The 23,803-nt window shown below is 49.5% G+C and overlaps 1 protein-coding gene and 1 long non-coding RNA gene across 5 annotated transcripts in view; one reads left to right on the plus strand and one right to left on the minus strand.

Annotated features, from left to right (window-relative positions):
• Positions 1-23,803, minus strand: part of htt (huntingtin) — a 52,737-nt gene that overhangs the window by 15,979 nt on the left and 12,955 nt on the right. The window contains exons 9-27 of one of the 4 annotated variants that reach the window (XM_033377284.1): positions 22,384-23,226; positions 20,822-21,466; positions 20,489-20,672; positions 16,863-17,173; positions 15,883-16,434; positions 15,425-15,582; positions 14,750-15,371; positions 11,863-12,606; positions 11,169-11,336; positions 10,755-11,050; positions 10,440-10,527; positions 9,443-10,330; positions 9,162-9,373; positions 7,148-7,399; positions 5,811-6,180; positions 5,360-5,497; positions 5,032-5,294; positions 3,494-3,668; positions 1,776-2,071 (exon numbers count right to left, since the gene is read on the minus strand). In XM_033377284.1, coding sequence (XP_033233175.1) covers positions 1,776-2,071; positions 3,494-3,668; positions 5,032-5,294; positions 5,360-5,497; positions 5,811-6,180; positions 7,148-7,399; positions 9,162-9,373; positions 9,443-10,330; positions 10,440-10,527; positions 10,755-11,050; positions 11,169-11,336; positions 11,863-12,606; positions 14,750-15,371; positions 15,425-15,582; positions 15,883-16,434; positions 16,863-17,173; positions 20,489-20,672; positions 20,822-21,466; positions 22,384-23,226 — 7,205 coding nt within the window. Of the gene's footprint in view, positions 1-1,775; positions 2,072-3,493; positions 3,669-5,031; positions 5,295-5,359; positions 5,498-5,810; positions 6,181-7,147; positions 7,400-7,548; positions 7,922-9,161; positions 9,374-9,442; positions 10,331-10,439; positions 10,528-10,754; positions 11,051-11,168; positions 11,337-11,862; positions 12,607-14,749; positions 15,372-15,424; positions 15,583-15,882; positions 16,435-16,862; positions 17,174-18,192; positions 18,373-20,488; positions 20,673-20,821; positions 21,467-22,383; positions 23,227-23,803 lie in introns of those variants that run through there. The other 3 variants (XM_002137004.3, XM_015183326.2, XM_015183325.2) reach the window with 3 other exon arrangements.
• On the plus strand, positions 12,403-12,959 carry LOC117183406 (uncharacterized). The gene is made up of 2 exons (XR_004468564.1): positions 12,403-12,487; positions 12,550-12,959. It is a non-coding gene; the product is annotated as an uncharacterized lncRNA (long non-coding RNA).

Here is a 23,803-nt window from a genome sequence, read left to right on the forward strand (position 1 = left end):
TTCCGGTAGGATGCGTTCGCTCGGTGCCGGGCTCGAGCTCAGGCTCGGGCCTCCGCCGTGGCCATATTTGAAATTTGTGTGTTGGCAGGGCCTAGAAATCGAGGGAGCAGTTGCCGCCATTTAGGGAGTGAAGCAGGAATCGCGAATGGTCTACTACACAAACATTGACATTTCTCAAAGGATTTGCGTGGTGTGGCCACGGCGACCGGGACTAGGGAGTCGGCAATCCTGCGGACTGACAAAGTGCACGGCAAATACACAACGTGCCTGCATCCAGCCGCGGGCATCCTTCGACATATTTGTGCGAACGGCTTGCATAATTTCTGGCCAGGACCGATGGCCGCGGCCCTCCTCCGCACCGAAAGCTGCGCTAAGTTGCCACGCATAGGACGTTGAATGGCCATCAGTTAGGGCCTGCACAGGTCCTCCTTCTGCCACGATCCATGGGCGAATATAAGGAACAACAAAAGCAAATCGACATTCTCTTTTTTGTCTAGCTTTAAAATGGTTCAACGTTGGGATTTTTCCACAAATAGAACTTACAGCGAGATAGGGATGGAGTAGGAGTAGGAGGAGAGGTATGATAAGGGTCGATTGGCCTGGATAGTTTAATGAAACGATTCTAAGCGGCTTTCTATAGGCATCTCTTTGCATCTCCAATGGAATAAACAATGCAAAAACGCACTGCGTCTTTAACTAATAGAACGTTGGAGTTTTGTTATTGATTTTTAATTTCCTCAGTATTTCTGCGAGTTAGAGCGTTTAGTGACTACTACTCTACTACTACTGACTACTACTCTTTTAAAGAACCTCCACCGGATATATGCAGTAAAAATTTAACCAAAAATGTGCTGTGCACTCCACTCTATTTTCTGCACAAAAACTAAACTTTTGACCCCCAAAATTTGGCCGGCTAACATTTTAGCATTAAGAAACGAGCCATATCGGTCCGCATGACGGGAGCTGGCAGGCGTGTGTGCGCCTGGACGCTTGAACGCCTGTGTGCGACAGTTGAAACGATAATAATTGTCCTGGAATTGCGCTAATAACAGCAACAGGGATAATTGCTGGTCGGGCACCAGCAGATATACTCCTACTCATACTCATACTCATACGTACGCGTACGTACAGCCAGGAGTAGTGCAACAGGGCGACACTGTGTTGCGGCAGTTAGTGGGCAGCGGCAATTACCCCGTGCCTCGTCCTGCAAGGACACACACACACACATCGTATTCGGGGGCCCATAATCATCAGCGCCAAACTGTTGACCCGCAAACAAACACACACAGAGGGACACACACAAAGTGCTCCAGGGACGGGAAATAGTTTTAAAATCCTCGAAACAGAGACAACTGCCAAATGAAGGGCACTCTAAACATTTCGCCAAGTCCCCGCCCACTTCGTGTGTGGGAGATTCTCTCTCTCTCTCTTTAAATTTGGGTTTCCAATCAACGCAGTCTTTCCAGAATTAAGTAAACGAAAATCTTTTCTTTTCTATAGAGTATTTTCCACCCCCCAAAAATTCACATGCGGAGACAATTTGTGCACCCCCAAGTCTTTTGGCAGAATGGTTCCTTATGAAACCGAACCCTTTCGCGGCCGAAACGGCATTAAATGAAATTACAAAATATTTTTTCTCCCCTCTTGGGTTTGCTTTTGTTTTTCCCCAAAAGGGCCCCCCAAAGGTCCTCCCCCCACTACGCGCCCACTTATTTGATCTTGGTATTATTATTGTTATTTTCTTTATGTTGTTTTTCTGTTTGTATCGGGACTTACCCATATACATGCAGGACAAAAGCAATTTCAATGCCGGAATCGAAAATTTCTCATTTTCCATTTTCAGCAATTCGAGTGCAAGTTTTTCAATTTTATGTCGCATCTGTGGTGTGACCACGACTCCGACTCCAGAATCGATGGCTGCTCCAGCTCCAGCTCCAACTGGTGCTCCTCCTCCTCCAGCAATGGCTCCTCCCTTTGCTCCTACACCTCCTCTCCCGATGGCCTCGCTCGGAGTAGGCAGCGTTGCAGGAGGCGACGGTATTCCACTATTGACCACGATGCGCTCTAGGCCCTGGGGCATAGCAATACAACAAAGAGATAAATAAATACAGTAAGCAATACATATGTACATTTATTTGTGTGTACATCATGGGGCGATGGGTGGGGCTGGGGCGAGCATCTCATAGAAATACCAATGCGGCTCTGCTCTGCTCGGTTCGCTTTTGAATTTTTATCATTGCATACTTAAGTGGGTTTTTCAGTAATGGCCACGCTAATTGAGTGGCAAATTGTTATTGTTATTGCCTCTGTTGTCGCTGCGCGCCATTGAGCTTTCTCGCCATCGCCGCCGCCGCCACCGCCGCACTTTTTGGCCACTTTCATCCTGGCTCACTCTCGGTGGCCATCAAAGCAAAAGCCAGCGGCAGCAACAAGGACACCACTCCGACCATCAGCAGTAACAGCACCAGCAACAACAAGCAACAACGAGCAACAGCAAATGGAACAATTGAATTGCGTGCAAATTTCATAAGTTGCTTAAAAAGTCGAATTTAATTTTCGTCCCGAACATCGGACCGACCGGAAGTATGCAGTGCAAAAAACAGTTTTTAATTACTTGTCGTTCAGTAGGATACGGCCCCACCCACTCGTAAACTGCAATTAAAATCCCAGCTCTATATTAAATGCTGGCAAATTACTGAGGAATTTTTATATGCATTCCCCATTCTCGCTCTATATTTTCGCGGCAGGCAGACAACGGAGTGGAGTGGAATGGGAAGGAATGGAGAGGAAAGGACGACTACGCAACGTTTAAAACAACATTTTCTACTCTTTTTCATTACGCTCAATTTGGAGAACGCTTCAGTTGACCAAAAGCCCTGTGCAACACCCCATTCCATTCCCCATTCTCTGTCTATATGGCACACATGTGCGAGTTCCGGTCTGGCCAATAAACATTTGGCTGTTGCTCCTGCCAATCGCTGTGCGACCCACTGCTCTGAGCTCCTGCTCCGATCCTGCTCTGCTCTGCTCTGTCAGTTATGACAGCGTTGGTTTTTGGTTCTCAGTTCGGTTTGGTTTGGTTTTTTCCCTATGTTCCTGCCTGACAGCTTGGTCCGCTTTGGTTGCCGTGCCTTTTCAAAATTGTCAATCAAAAAACCAATTAAGCGCAACGTGGGTTGCCCTGTCCCTGTCCCCAACCCCGACCCCGACCCCGTCACCGGCTTAGTTGAACAAGTCATGGATGGCGGATGGCGGATGGTGGATGGCGTCGTCGCCGGGGGAAATGGTCGAGCTCGAGCGTTTAGCTCGGTCAATGGCAGTGAGATTTGTTGCATGACTGCCGCGGCTGCCCCGCTGGCTGACTGCTAGTAAGTGGCTTGGTGCCGGCTAGACAAGGCTGACAACCGTTTAAGTGGCATGCTAAGTCATTTTGCTCTGCTGTACTACTATCCACACTCTACAATCTACAATCTTATGTCCACGGAATACTCACATGCAGAACACACAGATAGAGCTCCTCGTTGTTGGTCGTCTTCAGGAAATTATTGGCCGCAATGATTGTATTTGACAATAGATGACATTGCGGCACGAATTTCGATGTCCACTCGATCAGGCTGTAATTGAGCGTCCAGACCAGCTTCGTGTGCTCATCGCTGAGCTGCAGGGGGCTGAAATGGGGAAGACAGGAAACCGTTTAGTCCTTGGGGCGATTGCAAAACGATAGCCTACCGGGGCCCTGGCCCCAGACAGCAATCAATGCAGAAGGCCCTGGGCCCTGGTTCTCGACTCTGGCCTGGCCCACTGCATGTTTTCATTTAAATTAATTACAAGGCTGACTACCGCAGAATTGCATCCGCTGCTGCTCTCCGGCTCTCTGGCTTCGGCTCCGGCTATTGGGCTTTACTCAATGACCAGGAAAGCTTTTGCCCCCCCTCCGTTTCTTATTGGCGCTGAAAATTACAAAATAATTAGGCCAGGAACGGAACGGCCCTGATGATTAGCTGCCGTGGTTGCTGCCACTGACGTCGCTGCTTTGTTCCTGCGGCTCCGGTTTTCACGGGTAGGCAATACATTGATGCTGCCGCTGCTGCTGCTGCTGCCGGTCAACAATTTTCGTTTCGTTGAGGTTTTGGCCATATTGGTTTGGCATACGCTGCGTATACGTGTGCTTGTGCATATACGCAATTTAAGTTTTATGATTTTCGGGGCTTGGAATTTTGAGTTTGTTTCTTTCAAGGATGCATGCTGCATGTGGAAGTTGCATGTAGAACTTTCTGCCGCACAATAACAACAACGTAATGGATTGGAAACAAAGCAACTGAAGTGCTGTATATAGGAAATTCCATCAGAAGCCGCGGAAGCAGAGGCTCCCGGAGCTGCTGCGCCACTGAGCCAATAATTAGAATTCGTTGGCGAACATAAACTACAACAAGAATAACAGCACTATAGTGCCATTGATCAGAAGCTGTGCTTGACTTTGGAACAGGAACAGAGCCGGCAGGAGTCGGAGGAATCGGAGGAGCAGCAGCCGCACCAAAGTTTCAATGGGGCCATGGTTCATCGATGTTCTGCACGTTGTCGAGCTATTGCAACTTCCACTTCTGACATATCCTTTACAGGCGAGAGGAGGGATGGTATTGGGGCTGCCAGCTTCCGGCGCAGTCCTTGAAAAGTTTTTGATAACACCCTAAACAGGCAGCCAGGCTGCAGAGGCTGCCAGGTAGAAGTGGCAGACAGCAAAGACCACAAAAACCCAGATGCCGATGAGCAGAGGTAACTAATGCGAGATGAGAACTTTTGCCATTAGTGAGTGGATCTGTGGAGCACATATAGACATGGTGGAAGCGCCAGAATGTGGGCTCGGATAGGGTCGTCCGCTTAAAGGCAATCCGATGAGCGGTGGCGGCTTTAGGTAAATCCCTTTCTGGGCATGCAGTGCATCCAAAGCATCCTGGTTCTCGCCCCGTCTGCGGCCGTTAATACGGCAAGGAGACCAAAAGTATACCATATCCCCGTTTTCCAAGAACTCACCTCTCGTCAATAATGCCATGGCGATTGATGTAGCCCACAATTAGAGCCCGCAACAATGCCAGCTCCTCGCTGAGCTTGCCCATGGCCGTGTTGGTCTTGCTGCAGCACTCCAGCAGACAGATCAGGCCCTGCAGCGTGGCGATGCGTATGAAGCAGTGCGTGCTCTTCAGGTAGACGTTGCCAATCAAAGAGCACAGGGCCTGCAGCTCGCTCAGGCTGGGTATAAGGAGCGCCTGGCTGCGGCACAATAAGTAGATTATGTGCTGCAAAGAACGGTAGTGCCATTAGAGGTGGCAGCAATGGAAATACACGGTACGGGTAATCTCACCTGATGCGAAATCGTATCATCCATTGCAACTTGCTCCTGGAGTCGGAGGGCGCGGTCCTTGATCCATTTGACTTGGTCGCGACTCTCGCAGATCTCGCAAAACTTTACCAAATTTGGCAGCACCAGGATGTGGTTGAGCTGTCAAAGGAAATGCATGCAACACAATGCCGCAAGGAGAAAGCAATAGTTAGACATGGACATAGACATTTTGCACACAAATTAAATTACAGCAGAATCACGGACAGCGAGCACGGACCATGGCAGACCCCAAAGGATCACTCAAAATAGACTGGCACTGGCACTGGCCCTCGGTCTGGCATGCCGCTGTAATGTCTTGCATAATCAAATTATACTCCACGGAACGCAGCGGCCGCTGTGGCAGTTGCTGCCAATGCGCGGGACGTGACAGTCGCCCGACTCTGGCTGACATTCATTCGGACGCAGGACTCACCTCGATCATCTGCTGCAGTACGTCAAAGACCATCTGCGTGCTGCTGCGAAAGTCAATTCCCGACAGTTGTGTAAAATGGCGATAGTTGCGCATTGCAATGTCAGGCACATCCGCATCAAAGGAGGCGGCCGACGAGGAGGCGGCGGGCTTAATGTCCGCCGAGGCCGTGGAAGGGGCTGCCCCCAATGTATCCGCGTCTCCTCCCACATAGGCCTCCATCTGGGCCCAGCTGAAATTGAGATCGTATTGATTGGCCGCAAAGTTGCGTGTGCCAATCACATTGTCCCGGGCCAGCTGCCGCTCCAGATTGGCCTGATAGAAGACGTTGCATGCGTCCACCAGGAGCTGCACTTTGTGCAGTTTCTTCAGGCTGTGAAAGGCATTTAAATAAATTGAGGGATGCGTGTGGCACACCAGTTATTGCCACATGCCATCGATTAAATAGCCCAGACGCGCAAACGCGTACGCCGACAGAGGGGAAAAGTCAAAGCCAGGCCCATCCGAGTAAAAACTATTTGCTTGTAATTAAAAACTAATTTATAAAGTCAACAGCAGGCGACAGTGTTCTGTTACACAAAACAAAGCAACAAACCCAACAAAACACCAACAAACAGGAGCAATTTCTGCTGGCTAATACGGAAAATATATATGTCACAAATTTCCTGAGGGTTTACCGGACAAATTTCTGATATTTTTAGCTTACTTTCTGTTTTTTTTTGCTCTGCTGTTGCAGCGTCTCCCCCAAAGGCAATTGAATCCCGTTGACCACGAGACATACATACATACGAGTATATGTGCTCGAAACAAAAAAAGGGGAGCTTTTGGCACTCGTTAACTTTTAAAATTATTTTCATAATTCATGTGCTCCCGACACGACACATGCCATCATATGGCATAGCCGTAATGCTCGTCCCGGCACAAAGACGCTTTTTTCGCTTTTAATTAAAAGCGCAGACATTGTAAAAGCATCTGAAAACTTGTTACCCAAATTGTTTCGGGCCGCTTCCATGTTAACAAATTAGTTGCGCATTTAAAGTTGAAGTTGAGGGATTTTTGTTCGCAATACTCGCTCTCATTTGGGACGAAATAATAAGCGCCACAAAACAGGAACAGCAACAGCAACAGGAACACCGAAAAATCGGAAGTGAGGCGAAATCAACAGACTCTAAACTTTTGTCGTTCGCATTTAATTTGTACTTTTTGCCATTTACACATTTAAAACTTTTCCCCACTGCGTTCTGAATTTTAATTTTCATAAATTTCCGCTTCGCCTCTCCTCACCATGTGGCATGGGGCATGTGGCAACAACAGGGACCAGGACTGGGACTGGGACTCACCTAATGCTGTCACAAGTGATGCGCTGCCAGCGCGTCGTGTGATGGAACTGGCCGGTGGCCGCCTGGCCCACAATGGGAAAAGTTTTGTACGTCATTAAAAGTTCCATGATGGCCTGCAGGCAGACCTGCTTGATCTGGAACTGCTCCTGCTGATCGACCATGTGCTCGTCGTACACCTTGTTGATCAGCAGCAGGAAAGTCATAAAGTACTCCTCGAACTGCTGCCGTGTGGTAAAGCCAAAGATTGAGAGCCTGCAAAGGGGGGTACAAATCACGGGGGAAAGTTGCCATACATAAGTGTCAATTTAATTACCAATACGTGTGTGCACACATATACAACGTAAATATATGCGTCTGAGTATGCGTACGAGTGTGTATGTAATTAATTGAAAATTTCTGCATAAAATGTTTTCAGCAAATGCTTGAAATTTTAATTCAATTAGCCCGAGCTCTTGAAATATTTAAAATACTCTGATATAAAATGGTAGTAGAAGGCCTAAAATGTCAATTAATCTTCGATTATTTTGGACGGCTGCAGGCTTGATGGCTGGAAACTTCATCCAATATGCCAGGCATGTCTAATGCAGGCAGGTCCTTCGCCTGGAGTGCTGATGGTGCTGCTCCCTGCTCCCTCTTGGCTGCTGACTGTGTGGCGGTTTCAGTGCAATTAGCAACAATGTTTCTAGAGCAAAGGCAGCCGTCCGCATCCGCATCCGTATCCGCATCCGCATCCGCATCCTGCCTTTCCCCGACGTGCCTTTTGTTGGCAGCCATCTGAAACACGCACACATGCATTTATCTCACTTTGCTCATAATTTGTTTATATCGCTCGCTGCCTCGTCCTCGTCCCCAGCCTCTGTCCTCCATGGTGATGGCATCTCTTCCTGGTGCCTAGTACCGGTGCCTGGCACTGTGCTATGATGTCTTTTAGCCAAGCTTTTAGCCCCTCTGTGGAGGCCAAAATGCATGCTGTCTACGCTGCTTCTCGCAGAGTTCCATCTAATAGAGTTGTTGATGTTCCGCTCTGTCAGCCCTTTGGGGGATTTTGTCGTTATCATCCTCGGCACCGATGATGTCGCCGCCGCTGCTCCTGCTGCTTCTGCTGCTTTCCTGATGTTGATGTGGTTTTGATGTTTGTGCTTTTGTCAGGCATCCAAAAATGGATTGGCTTTGGAGTATGCATACTTTAAAGGGAGTCAACTTTGGGGTCTAGGCTCTAGGGTCTGGGGAAACCGACAACCGACCAGCGAACAGCGAACAGCGACAACCATCCATCTATCCCATGGACAATTATTCCGCCCAATTCCTGGCTGATGACGATTCCGCTGCTGACAGCGTAATGATGACGACTGGCATCGAAACAATCGCTGTGGCGGTAGTGGCGGTAGTAACGGCAGTGTGGAAGCTGTCAGGCGACACAAGGACGAGGCAAAACAAGCAAAGCCCAGCCAAGGACAATGACGATGACAATGAAGTCTTACGGCCAACACATATGAGCACATGTGTGTCCTGTGTGCAATGCTCTGCTCTGTGCCTGTGTTTGTAATAGAACAACAGGATGTTGATGTTTCCAGTTGCGGTTTAGCCGTAGTCGTCGTCGTCGTCGTCGTCGTTGTCCTCATCATCGCTCCATGTAGTAGCTGCCATGCGCTCGTCATTGCTGTCAGAGCATTGTCAGCAAGTTTGCGTTGCTTCTGCTCCTCCTACTCCTGCTCGTGCTCCTGCTGCTCCTGTCAAACACAATGACAACGACAACCCCAACACCATCTTCTATGCCACAGAGCCTCCTAGTCCGTTGATAAGAGAGTGTACGGACGGACAGACAGTTGACCAGTCGTCGGACAATGGACAATGGACCACAAAACATGCCGGGGGCATGGTGACAAAATCATAACTGGAATGGCTTAAGGTGAGATCCAAGCCACAAGCTGATTTAATTAGCTACAGTAGCTACAGTGAAGCCTGGCCCAGGGTCCACTTAAGTCAGAGCTCATTCTGATTGCAACACACTCACCGCTTGACAAATTGACGTAGAATATCCACATCGCTCAGACTGTCCACTGGAATGGTGGAGAGCTTGCCATCGGCCTGTTGCTTCTGCAGCTGCTGCTGCGTCTGCTGCTTCTGTGACTCCTCCGGTTGCTGGATGAGCTCGTGCGGAGTCACCGCGTAGGCATAAAACTGGTGCGTGCGTAGCAGAGCGATGCCAATGGAGGCCAGCAGCGTCTGCAGGAAAGAACGAGATGGGCAGAGTCGGGTCAGACTGATAAATGAGCAGAAGAGAATGTCACTTACCAATGGAACTTGGACCGGGGCCAGCTCATGGCCGGCGAACTGCAGGCGTGCATCCTCGCAACCGACTGCCAAAACCCTGCCGCTGTCGAGGGACTCAATATCAATTTGCGTTTCAATCAATTTGGCCAAGAAGATGGCCTGCGGTGCTGGGTCTGGGGCCTTGGTTGCCGTCAGACGATGCCGTTGATAGAAAATGGTCTCCTGCAGCATGCAACGGGCTGAGTGGCAGAGAACCTCAAGCAGTTCGCAGCGAAGGGCAGCATCCGTGCTGGCGTTGAGGTCTCGCCAGACGCGTGGCTGTTGCAGCAACGCATCCATGGTGGCCAGCAGCACGCCCAGGGCATCTTGTTCCATCTCTTGTCGTGTTGGCTTCCGCAGAATTTGTTTGGCCACCCTCGCCAGCCACTTTAGGTATTCGAGAAGCACCGGCACCTGCTCCTGATGCAGCAGATTCTCGCCCACAAACTTCTCCATCACCCTCGCATCGATGTAGATGAGGGCCGTGTGTTCGATGCTGCGTAGGCAGTCCATCAGTGTGGCCACAGCCCGGGCCACATCCAGCTGCTCGGCAGTGGGTGGCGCCGCGGGGCACGTAGGCCTAGTGTTGGCCACCCGCCCCATCAGCAGGGAGCAGGACACACGCGCCAGCGGCGGTAGTTGCATGTAGTTGATGTGTGGGGCATGTTGGATGCACTTCTGCCGGAAGACGGACAGCATGGCGAACAGGGAGCCGGCCAGGGAGTGGCGCAGGAGACGAGCCTCCTGCTCGGGGCCCAGGCTACGCAGCAGGCGATTCAGCTTCGGCTCCGACTGGATCTCCAGCAGCAGGAGCATCAGTTGCTTCTGCTGCTGAGGAGCATCCGCATGCTGGGTGGCAAATTTGATTAGCTGTTGGGGGCGGAAAATGTTGTCAAAAGGAGGCGACGGAAGAGACGGAAGAGAGTACAACAAATTAGCTGTGGCAGTGGCATAATGGCCAAGAGCTTGTCCCATTTACCTGCGCGAAGAGCCAGCTCTCATCAATTATGCGCGACGACGTCGCCGTTGTCGTCTCATTGTCCTGCTGGCACTCGAGGTCCTTCAGACTGCGATGAGATGCAATGAAACATAAATAAAAGCACGCTGGGATAATGGCAGTAGCTTTCAACGAACGCTGAGTACTCTTCCCAGCACTTCTCCCGCCAAGGGCTCGGATCAAAAGGACCCCGGCCTTTGTACGAGTGTATATTGAACTGAATTTAAATGGCTCCGCAGGATCCACAGCAGCAACAGCAGCACTTGCTCTTGATGAATAATGGGGGAAATTACTTACAGCAGGGTTCGCATTGCATCCTGGTCCTCGCCCCCGGCCAGATCCCCGTCCAGGAGCCGCTCATAGATGATGGCGCGGGCGGCCGGGCCACTCTGGGCGGTGAGGCGGCGGGCCAGTCGCTCCATGGGGAGCTGCTGGGCCCGTTCTCCGTCGTGCAGCTGGTGGAGGCGACTCAGCAGTTGCAGGGCCTGCAGCGTGGGAGCTGCATCGCCGCCAGCGTCTCCCGAGGCGTCCTGCTCCTCCACATCGGGCTCACAAAGGCGCGCCAGCAAACGAAGAACGATCCGAATTGATGGCTGAGTGAATCGAAATGGGAAGAATGGGAATGGGAAGTGGGGTGTCCCCACCGCACACAATGCCATTGAGATGGCTTCATTATGCAATGATGCAAAAACATCCAGAAGAAGAACTTACCCGGTTCAATCGGTGCGCGTTCCGGAGCAGAAGCACCTGCAGTAACGAGCCGCACTCGCGACGCACTTGGCACAGCTCGCAAAGGAATTCCAAGTGGTCAGCAATTAGGAAATTCAGATACTTGCCGGCGAACAGGCAGCGCACTTGTTGCGGACTCCAATCGCGGGCCTGCAATTAGTGGACAATTGGAAAGTTGATTTGACGATGGCCATGGGAGGCAGGCTGACGCTCCTCTGGGTGCCTGGTTGTCGGTCCATTGGCTAATGGCGCCAACAAGTGGCGCATGTTCGAGTGGCAATCAATTAAAATTATGCACAGCATTGCGCCTGGGACCGGGACCGGGTCGGGCTTAAAGTAAGCCTACGGTTTAAAGGCCAATTGTCATTGGCAGGACACGGAAGCCGACCTCGAAACCAAAAACCCGACGCGGTGAACCGCAAAATTGCGAGTGCGACAACTGTCAGCCGGAAAAACTGCCAGTGTTTGTGGGGGAGTTATTCCGAGTTCCTCCCCCCACTGAGGCGTACAGGCAGCCAGACAGACAGACAGGCAGACAGACACCCTGTCGTCTGCCAAATTCAAATTAAACTAATGTGTGTCCCCCCTCCACACTCATCCGGGGTGAACAACTCTTTCCACTCTTTCCACTTGCAACTCACTTTACTCTCCAAACCCGCCACTGCCCCCTACTTACCACATTTGCACGACAAACTTCGCGCAGCACGGCACGCTGCAGGTTCCATTTCAGTGGCAGATGGGCGGCCTGCTCCAGCAGGACCAGCGGCTCCTCCAGACGCATGGCCAGTGCGAGTTTCAGGCAGGCCAATAGCACCGATTCCAGCGATGCGGAGCCACCGCCACCCCCCTGCCCCCCGGCGGCACTCATCAGCAGCAGGTTGTAGTATTTGCAGAGAAATTCAGATTCGGCCAAAACCAAACGGAAAACTGATTGAAGTGCATCCTTGTGCCGTGAGCGGCAGCAAACATTGTGCAGGGCGTTAACGAAGCGCCCGGCCAACTGGCAGTAGGCGTGCCCGGCCACGCCGGAGGATGGAGGAGGATCGGTGTGTGTGCCCATTCCGAGCAGGGCATCCAGGCAGGCCAGCAGTTTCTCGCTTAAAACTTTGGCGAAATAGTTAATTTCGCTTATGGCCGAACGGGACGAGGCGGCAGTAGCGGCGGCGGCCCTGGCAGCTGCAGCCGCCGAAGATGTCGATGGGGCTTCGTCCTGCCACTGCTGGATGGCTGTTGATGGGGATGCTCCTGAGGCTGAGGCGGCGGCGGCAGCAACGGCTGCTGCCTGCAGACGACGCTCGGCGGTTGGATTATTTTTCAAATAAAGTTTTATGTGATTCACTAAATAAATTTCCTCGGTTTTAAGGATTACATTTGCCAGCATAACCATGGCCATAGCTAAATCACCAAAGTTGCCAACGTCCTGCAAGAGACAGAGAGGGAATCGGATAGCCAGAGTGAGTGAGAGAGATAGGTGTTTGCAAGTTCCCTGGCGGCTGATGACTCCTTTCGTTGTTGACCGCCAGTGCAGTAAAGTGTGAAACTTTGCATAAATTTGTGCGACAATGTTGCCGCGCAACAACATCAACATATTTTCCTCGTGGTAATTAGAAGGTTGGTGCAGTCCGCCACATGTGCCACATCCCGTTCGCAGGCTGTGGCACATTTTAAATGGTTTTTCTCACAGTCAATGTTTGCGCGCAGAATGTTATTTAAGTTGTGGCGCTTTTTCAATTTCAATTAAAACGCCGCATAGCCATATATCCCATACTAGCACTCAGAAATCGTGAGAAGAGGAAAAACTCAATTACTCATGCCACCTGAGCGGCAAAGACTGCATGAAACTCTGTTAATTTTTCTGCCCCGACTGTGTCCTGCCTCCTGTGCCTCTTGTTTGTAAGTGCGTCCAAATTAAATAAACGATAATTAGTTAAAGTTTTTTAAGCTTTGCGCATAATTTACAAGTTAAATGAAGTTGAATAGCCGGCGGGAGGGCCGGGGAACGTCAGCACACAGGAAGGCTGGAACTCCTTCTCTCTGACCAGCGGCTAACGGGGGAGGCAAGGTAACAGTGTAACTGTTAGACAGACAGGTGGATCCACGAGAGTCAAGTGGGGTGGGCGTGGGCTCCACATCCACAATCGACTGCCTACAACCACGCGCATGGATGCATGGATGCATGGATACATAGAGGGATGCATGGAACGAGAGCCAGAGCCTGTGCGAGTGAGACTGTGTAATTAAGTTGGTTTTAACTGTAGCATAACGGCTGACTGGGCCGAAGGGTAGATGGTGGCTTCGTGGATGATGGTTGCTGGTTGCTGCACTGCCCTGAGGCATGCCCCAACCATGAGGCAGCTGACTCTCTGGCTGACTGGCTGGATGGCAGCTCGACAGTTAATGCATGTGTAGCTTAAATGCGCATTAATAGTTGAAAATGTGCGGCGTTGAAGCGTAGGTATTAAAAATGTCACGTATACGACATGTGTCACATTAACTACGACGCCACATGGATCAGCAGCAGGAAGAGAGGCAGCCTGCAGGGGGGGCAGGGGCAGAGGCAGGCCAAAGCAGGCAGCAACAGAGACCCAACGAAAACGAAATAAAAAATTGCCCCGTAACTGCAACTAAGTGCATTCGTGTGTATGTAAATGCGACCAGTTGGACGCTTGGATGGGCGTGGGGCATAGTGCGGAGGGCGTGGGCGTGGGCGGACAGGCAATGACAAATCGTTGATGAGCTGGCTGCTAGTAGCCATGGGCTGGTATGGTGCATGATGAGTGTCGTGCCCCCCTCCCGTACAGGTGGTGTATGGGTCTATGGGTAACAAACTTATTCCATGGGATGGGCAGAACAGAACGGACGCTGGGGAATACCCTGGGTGATAAGTGTGATGCAAAACGGAAACGGAAGTAGAAAGCTTGTCACCTAACGTAAGCATCTACTTGCACACAGCAACTTCATGTCAATGAGATCAATGCTGCCCTTGAGTACAAACTACAAGTGTTGTAATTTGTGGCATTACTTCAATTATGTTATTAAGTGGATGCCAGACGACACCTGTTTCATGACTACTCAGGACTCAGTGCTCAGACTCCAGAACTCAGAACTCGGGGCCCGGAGACACTCACATGTCATTACAAATTGGCAGCTTGCCAGGCAGCCAGCCAGCCAGTCAGCCAGTCAGCCAAGGTGCCACATCGATGATTGGCCTCGGCTGAGAGACAATTTTCTGTTCATTTGCATGTCGGACTGGATTTTAAGTTTCTGTCTGCATTCATAAATATTACAAATTGCCTGACGCCTCAAAGTGTGGGCCTGTATGTATATTTAAGCAGGCATTACGCATATTTATGAGTTCAATCGAGGACACACACACACATCACGGAGAGACACCGACATTCGCACAGACTGTGGAATAAAGACGGAGGCCAGACAGAGCCAGAGCCACAGCAGAAGAATATCTGACAAAGTCTTAATGCATGCAGTAATTGATGCATTGACGGGCATCTGTGGATTGTCTGAGTGCTTTGTCAAGTTTTAGCTGCATGAATATTGCACCTCACCTGCTCGATGAAGAGCTGCAGCAGCTGCAAGAATCCCTTGCTGTCGGCCAGCACATGGTTGCCATTGTTGCGGAAGCAGCTCTCCAGCAGCCGCAGATCCCCGGCCGAGTGCAGGCGCCAGTGGCGCGAGCAGAGAGCTCGACACAGCAGCCCATAAACGGCATCTGCGTCCTGGGCAGTGCGATAGGAGGCACTCTCCAGCTGCTGCAAGCTGCGCTCGTAGAGCAGCAGCAGGGCCAGCACCTGTTGACTGGGTCGCGACTCCACAAACTTCTCCAGCATGCCCAGCACCACCTCCCGCTGGGTGTCCAGCTCGCGTCTCTGGGCCAGCAGCGCCTCTCGGGTTTCCGGCGTGGGTGCCGCTGTCAGCGGACTCTGGCCCCCGGCTCGCCCTGAGTTATTGCTCTCGCAGTCCAGGGCCTCGTCCAGGTGGCTGTGCATGAAGAACAGCTCGTAGCTGAGGGTCTTCAGGGCCAGCAGGGCTACATCGCGCACAGCGCTGTTGGCCAGCAAATTGTTTGTGATGCTGATGATCTTTGGGATCGTGATCAGGGGTCGATCACTCTTGTGGGTCAGTTGCACTAGGAATCTCAGCATGGGTGGAACAATGATGAAGGCGTTTCTGCAGAGAAATAAGGTTTAAGAGCTAATTAGGAGATGATGCTGATTACCCACCTATCTATTCCGCTTTCAATCAAATCCAGATTGCTGAGTATCTGATCGAATATCACGTTCTTCGAGTCCAGTATGCTGTAGGTAACGTTCAGTTCCAGCAGCTGCGATAGGAGCATCAAAATGGGCGCCTGAATCAGCGCATTGGATTTCATGAAGAGCTGTCGGAGAGGGGAACAAAGAGGAACATGTGGTATACTAGTGCTGGGCAAATGTTTGCCATTAATAAAATATCAATGGATGCCCTCCGACCCCGACACAGAGAGAACCAGACACACTCACACACACACATGCAGATTAAGGGACCGCTGCAGAGGCAGGGCAGGGTTCGTGTTCGTGTCTGTGCATTTTTAATCAAACAAATTGGTTACAACTAAAATTAATTAGCCATCGCTGGCCAGGATCGCTGGAGGTCCTACTCCTGCCCAGCTCCTGCTTTTGCTTTTGCTGATGGTACTCACCGTCAGACAGTAGATGACCAGTGGCTCGAATAGCTTTATAAGCCGAACGCAGTCGCCCGACGGCGGAGTGGCTGGCTGCAGGCCCTGCACAAACAGCATGCCCAGTGCCTGGAGTGGGGATGCATCAATTAGTGGCTGAGTTGTAGCTCCTGCTCCACCTCCTGCTGCTCCTCCGGCTGGCTTTGAATTTATTGTTGGCCAAAATGTGGAGCCTGCGCCATGGCCCCTGCCCTTGGCCGCAAAGTAGGGCCGCACGAAAGTGGAGTGGTGTCCGCCTCCGCCATCGCTGGTGGCCGGCGGTGGCTGCTGCTGCACTCGCACTTGGCTACCATAATTTTGGGCAAATAAATATTTCAACAGTTGCCGCAGACATGCAACGCACTCGGCGGGCGCATAATTTATGAGCTTGGTCAAATAGTGGAGTATTTCTTCGATTAATTTTATCTCCGGCGCGGCGGCTGTCGGCGTCGCCTCAAGGCACAGGCCCAATGAATTCAGGCAGGTCTTGAGGAGACAAATTAATAAGCTGCCTGCCTCGTGATTTATGGTTATCTGCAGGCAAAAGAAATGAAAGAGTTGGTTAGTTTTCCTCTTCCATCTAGTATCCCCCCACCCCCGAGGGACTTTGGAAGAGTGGGAATGGGCCACTAATGCAGCCCGCCCATTAAGTCACAGTGGCGGGGGAGTGCTGTCTGCGAGTGGCAAAAGTCAAGCTGCATTTCGTCGCGGGCTGAATTTTTACAACTCATTGCCATTGCCATTGCTGCGGCACAGTGCTGCAAAAGTGTTGCATATAAAACGGTGCATTGCGCTGTACGTGCAACCGAGGGCTCTCTCTTCCTCTCTCTCTCTCTGTGGATGCGCGGAGCTGCAAATCTCGGAGCTGCAGTGCACGTGCACGTGCCGTGCAACTTTTGCCATTTCAGCGCCACCAGCGACTTAATGGCAGTGGCTCGAGTTGGGTCCGTGGCTTGACTTACCTTGTAGCTGTCATTAGCACCTCTTAAAATGTTGTAAAGTTTCATGTAAACGTAATCGCCACCAAAGTAACCCAGAGCCTGGAGCACTGCCGGCTCCCGGCTGCCGCTGCCGCCGCCCCCACCGCTGCTGACGAGGGAGAAGAGCTCGCTCTTGGGCGTCTTGGAGGAGGTCCCTCCGCCGCCACCACTGCCGCCACCGCCACCGCGCTGATTGGCGACCAACTGATAGTAGATGTTCAGCATCTTGGTGCTGTGACGCAGCAGAAAGTCCAGATGGGAGGCCTTGAGCTCGCCTGAGCTCAACATGGCACCTGGAAGTGGAGGAGCGGAAGAACGGAAGTGGATTCGAGGCATATTAATGGCAAATAAAGTGATCCCGCTCTGGCTAATTGTGTTAAAATGCAAACGAGCACTTAAAATTATACAAATGCCGCGTAATTGCAGCTCACAAAATTAAAAACGCATTAATGGATTTGCAATTGAAAAGTGTGTATGCGATTCCAGGGGATTGCCATTGCTATGGCAATGCCAGGACAGGCCGGGACAGGCCAGGACATGACGCCAGGAAGGCTTCCAGGAGGCGGCGGGCGAATAATGTGAAATTAAAGCAAAAATTGCATAGGTAACGAGCGGAAAACGCTTCAAAGTGTGCCATGATTTATATGCATTAATTAATGTATGTGTCTGCATCTGTCTGTGTATCTGTGCATCTGTATCTGTAACTGTGAGTGTATCTGTGGGACACGCAACATTTCAATTTATGTGTCAACAATGCCGTATACATTTTTGTATTTTTCGCATTGTGCAAAGGAAGTGCCGTGGCAAAAAATGATTATTTACAAATAAATTAAACTGTATGCGCATAAATATTTATAAAAATTAAGTGTTGAGGGAGCCATTTAAAGGGCCCCTCAACCTCTCAACTGCTCAGCCCCTCGTGGGGTCTGTCTGGGGAGGATTGCTGGGGGTATAGCCGTTTGCATTACATTTACTAATTAATTGAAAATCGCACACACAATTGCAACGAGACGACGCCATTCTTCCGTTGCCGATTTATATTTATTTATTGCACGATTGCCTGGTTTTTTATTTCCGCTTTGGCGCCGGGGGCCAAAGCCCGATTGGACCCGGTCACGAAATGTGAATATGTAATGGTTATAAGCGGATGAAAAACCACCACAAGGTGATCAATGATCGAAATAATAACATTGCAAGTCTCGGTAGTCTATATGGGAGAGCTGTGATCTTATTTTATCACTCTAGTAGCACAGTACGCATTAAGAATTATTTAATATTATATTAACCCTGCATAAAAAGGAATTCAATATACCTTCTCTCTGTTTGCTTTGACTTTCCATGTGTAATAATATTCATGTTACTTTAATCAACCCTTGAGGCCATCATTTAGCCAATTAAGAGGGCACACCCGATACACGGTGGCGGTGCACGAATGCTTGTGTTTTAAATTAAAAACCACACACGGGAAAAAACGGGCCCAAAGCTCATTGAAAACAAAGGAATTAAGCCGGACATAATACGTAATGAATTATGGCTTACAATCCGCATGGCTTTGTCTGTGTGCAGGTGTGTCGCGATGGCTTTAAGCCTGGCCCGGTCCGGCCCGGCCCGGCCCCGCCCTGCCCCAACAATTGTTGCTGTTATGTTTCTGGGAAATTGAAAACTGTTTACAAGCATTTTGGCAACTGTCAAAACTTATCACAAAACACACACGCTATACACGACATACGACACACGAAAATGTCGCCAAAACATTTGGCGATTTAGTTTTCAAATCAATGCGGACACAAACAGCAGGACTCAGGACTCATATCATGGCTTAAATTCGGAATTGTTCAATGTGCAAGGCATGCAATCAACAAAAATGTAAATTATTGCGAGCCACGGGAACGTGGACGGGGACGGGGACAGGGTCAGGGATTGGGCCTCCATTCAGGCAGTGGCGCCTGACACAAAAATTGTTTAACATTTAATGGTTTATTAATAATTTAATTACTTTTTGATTATGGAGGATTACATTAGTGCATAGCAAATACGCGGCTGGCATGATAAATAATAAAGCGGCAGACATTGTGCCCCATTCCGGCTCGAAAATAAAGCATTCTAATGCATGTAATGCATGTCGGTTGCCCCACCGCACCGCGTGGGGCAGGTGCTGGGGGTGTGGGGGGTGGGTTCTGTGTGAAATGCCACTAATGAAATTGAGTTGAAGTTTGGTTTTGTGTTTTGCTGTATTTTTTTTGGTTGGTTGTTGTTATTCGCATGTGAAATTTTTGTAAATTGAATTGAAATGTTTATTAGCGCGCTATCTGCATTATTGCTGTGGATGTTGTTACAGTTGTCGGCATTTGCCGGGGCGCACTTTGTTAATGATGCTGTTGAAAATTATTTAATTAAAAAGTGGCTCTGCATTATGGGCAAATTGTAGGCTCTGAATGCAGCTATTGTTGTTGATTGCAAAATTGAATTAAATGCAACATTTTTTCGTGCTAATTTCATTGCTAATTTTTTTTACCCCCAAATAGTGTAGTAATGGTAACTGATTTTGATATAAAGTAAAGTTCAATTCACATGTGGTGAAGAATGGTCTGAAAAATGGTCCAAAAAGCCACCAACTTCATCATTAATTATAAATAAATGGAAGGTAATTTATATTCTATTAATCTAAGGATTAAATCCCATCTAAAGTTTGATACACCAAATAAGGGAGATCCCTTTTTGTCTGTCACTTTTCGGGTCATGACACTTTTTCATGGATTCTATTTTTTAATATTAAAAAATTGCATCAATTTTTTCTCTGTTTTATCTAGTGTTTGTTTTGAAATCTGTATACAGAAAAGTGCATTCACCATTCGATCAAAATAAAAACAACAGATAAAACAAAATAAAACATGCATCTGTTTTTTCTGTGGCACATTTTTTTGAACGATATATCAAGTATTTTTAAGCGAGTGCTACAAAAACTTTTAGTAGAACGGAAATTTAAAAATATTTATGCTAATTTCGCGTTCTTCTTGATTAAATTTAAAAATAATATAGAAGAAAAAAAATATATATACTGCACGCGTGGCGTGCCACGGCGTGGCGTGGCAGTCACTTACACCGCAGCATGAAAATATTTATGCAAATCTATTTAATGACAAACAATTAATTAAAATGATTTATGCAAACGTTTCCACAGCATACATTACAGCATAATGCAATTAAATATGCAGTCCAGTGCAAAACTAAAAATTACAATTCTTGTAATTTCAGTAAAATTAAATTAGCCAATCGAGCCCGACCGCCGCAAAGTGCTACGGTCCGGTCCGGTTCGGTCCGGTCCGGGTCGTCGTCCGCCCAGTCGAACAATTCGAATAAATATCGGAAATATCGAGGGTGCAGTGAGGCATGCAAAAGCAATCATCAGGCATGCCAGTCAGCAATTCATACGCAAATGTATCCACATGTATTCACATGTATCCACATACTCGTATCTGTCTGACAATTCACATGTTTTACGGGGGGAGTGCGCAACGAAGTACAACATCTTACGGAGCCGTACATAGCAGTAGTAGTAGTAGACGTAACCCCTTCCGGATCGGTGATTACTCGAGTGCTGCACTCACCTGCCACCAATTTGCCCATCACATCAATCAAATCGTTCTGGCAACTCAAGTCCGCAGCCGTTGCATTGTTGTAGTAGGCGTAGCTAATGCAAATCTCAATGAAATTGAATTCCAGCCAGGCCCCTCGGTAGTCCACAAAATTGAAGTGCCTCAGCAGCAGCCGCAGTGCGTAAATTATGCCAAACTGTGGAGAGAATTACCAAGAACGGCCGAACGGGAGAACGGCAGAAGTTTAAAGTTTAAGGTTGAAAGAGATGTGGGGAATCGCCTTCTGCGACTCCCATTCAATTCGTTTCGATTCCGTTCGATTGGCTGTGGCACACAAATATTTACCTGCAAATTTTTATCATTCAGCGTCATCAATTTATTTGTCATGCGATACAAAACTTTGGCCAAAACTTTTTCCTCCTGCGCAATTTGACGTGGCATCGCCAGGGCAAAAACATGCCCCTCGGCCAGGCCATCAAAGTAGGCCGTCGCCGCGGAGGCGGCCGCTCCAGATGCCGTTGCCGATGCGGAGGCAGATGCCATGCCTGACGATGGGCCCAGCATGGATGTGGCCACAACTTCTGGGAACCCGGCCGTGCTGCTGGAGAGGCTGTGGCCCACCAATCCGAATGCATCCAGCTCCGCCAGCGGCGGCACAATCGTCGAACTGGCCCGGAATAAATTACGCAACGTCACGGACATGCTGCCAAATATGCGATAGTCGAAAAAATCCCAAAGCAAATTGAAATTAGTTTGTTGAGTTTCGGCGTCGGCGTCGGCGTTGCCGTTGACGTTGTCATCGATTTCGGTGCCGCTGATGTCCTCCTCTGTTACATCCTTCGATGGCGGTTCGGTAGGTGGTTCCTGCTGCTGCTGCTGCTCCTGGCGCGCCGTTTGCATTATAAAGCGGCAAAGACAGCAGGCGGCATGTTCCCGCACCCGGGCATCATCGTCGCCGAGCAGATGGAAAAGTTCAGACAGAAATAGCGCCTGCAAGGATCGCAAAAGTGTTTTTGAGTTAGTCGACTGCACGTTGTAAATCAAAAAGTGAGCCAAGTTTTCATTATGCAGTTTGGCAGTTTCTGGTTCGCTCCTGCAGATGCGGTTCGCGTTCGCCCACTTCTTGGTTCGACATCATTAGAGACTCGGAGGGAGGAGAGACCTGCAGGTGCGGGTGCGGCCAACAACCCACAAGAAAGTGCGGAAAAAGTGAATCATACTCGTAGTTGGAAATACCTTTGCCTTAGGCTCTGCCATGAACTTTAAGTGGCTTTCCATTGATGGGATTTCAAACTAATGGCATACGATATTTTGCATTGGTTGTAGCGGCTTGCGATGGGATATATCTTGGAATTCTGATTGATTAGACAATAATTATTGGAACTTCCATTGTGGATACAGAGAGATCTCATTTCTTGTCGGGGAGACCCTATCGTCTAACAGCTGCTTCAACATTCAATTTGATCCCTCGTCAATCGTTTTTTCCCTCAATTGTTTGACGACTCTCTGTGCATCGTGTCCCTCTTTTTGCCATTTAGCAAATTGCTTGGCTTTGTCAAAATAATAAATAAACAAATGTATGTGTAAGGGTCGCAAATAACCCCCTCCAACTGTCAGTCGGCCAGTCGGCCAGTCAGTCAGCCAGCGGCAGTAGAATGCGCTACACACTCGCTGACAGAATGCACAAAGAGCCCGGCCACACACTTGAGTGCACAAATGTTCAATAAGAGTTGTCAGAGGAGCCGGAATCTCTCCCCCCCCCCGGGGGGCCAGCACTTGAATTGCTTTTCAGGGCAGGAGCATGGGAAAACACACGAGTACGAGTCGAGGACGAGGTACTCGTCGAATAATCTGCACAATAAACAAGCCGGCGTGCCTGGCTGTAATAAGACGATTTAGCTGCTTACCTCATAAGTGCAGACAATGTCCTCGTCGTGCGCGTCCTTGCTCCAGTGGCAGGCATCCTGCTGGGGCTGGGGGCACTGCTCCTCCTTCTGCCTCTCATGCTGATGGCTGCTGCTGCTGCTGCCGTTGTCGAAACCGCATCGGACATTTGCGTAGTAAGTGCGCAGCAGCACGTAATTTAAATTCGAAATAACTTCGGCGTATTTATTCTGGACCAACCAATATTTATTGTGATGGCAGAGCCGGAGTTTGTTCAAGAGCAATTTGGGTGAGATGGCAAACACGCAGAAGGGGCCAGGTCCAGGTTCAGGTCCACTTCCAGGTCCAGGCTCATTACCCAACTGGCTGTTGCAGCTGCCATTATTCTTTTGCAGCCCAGTCGATTGCAATTGGAAATCATTCAAAAGAGCAGCCAGTAGCTCATCATTATCAGTGGTCGAAGACTTGGAGTTGGCACATGTCCCAGCAACAGCAGCAGCAGCAGCAACGGGATGCTGCCCAGCATCGACAGTGCCATCGTTAGGGATCCTTTGTTGCTGTGGCTGACTGCTTAAGGCATTATCCAGGCCCTTTGCAAAAGTTTGTTGGCCAAATGTTTGCGCCTGGCCCGGACGCTTTTGTTGTCCACTTGAATGTCGCTGCAGCTCCTGTTCCTGCTCCAGCTCCAGCTCCAGCTCCTGCCTCAGCTCGAACTCTGCCTGGGACAGTTCCTGCTGCTCCTGCTGCTGATGAGCATGATAATGACATGGCGGCGCTGTCAAATATTTGGACACCACATGCGGAAATATCTTATCGAATGCATTCAACGCTTGTATAACCACTGTGTGGATCTCGTCCTCAAAGCCCTGCAACATAAGTGGGGTAGAAGCAGAAAAGCAGAAAACTTTTTGGCTAAATTTCTTTATAGTACATTGGTCTCGAGAACGAGAACGAGAACGAGAACAGGCATAAGATGGTTTTGTGTGGCAGCAAAACGAGATGTTGGCTAAGCGAATTTGTGTTTTATTGTTTGCACAAGCAAAAAGTTTTCCACAATCACACAGTGGCTGCCCAGCTGCCCCAAAGCAGCACTCCCCATACCCCCATCCGCCATCCACCATCCACCATCCACCATCCGGGCATCCATCTGAGAGTGTGTGCATTTTTAACGAATCTCTAACAAGCTTTTCCTTGCACCAGACCCGGTCCTGGGCCAAAGGGCTATTGTTATCAAAGTTACTTCGCCTTTGGCCTGCTCTGGGGAAGATCTTCCCAATTGCTATTCCTATTCCTATTTTCAGCATCTTGCTATCTTTCTATCTCTCTATCTCCAGCGGTCGAAAGCGGGTCTGCCGCTGGTCTGCCTCCGACTTCTGTATGCTGGCAAGTGCCATTGAGACGGATTTTCGGCCATTATACGGCAGGCATCTAATGTGATTTTCA

This window comes from Drosophila pseudoobscura, chromosome 2 (assembly GCF_009870125.1).
Source record: "Drosophila pseudoobscura strain MV-25-SWS-2005 chromosome 2, UCI_Dpse_MV25, whole genome shotgun sequence".
NCBI classification, from domain to species: Eukaryota; Metazoa; Arthropoda; class Insecta; order Diptera; family Drosophilidae; genus Drosophila; species Drosophila pseudoobscura.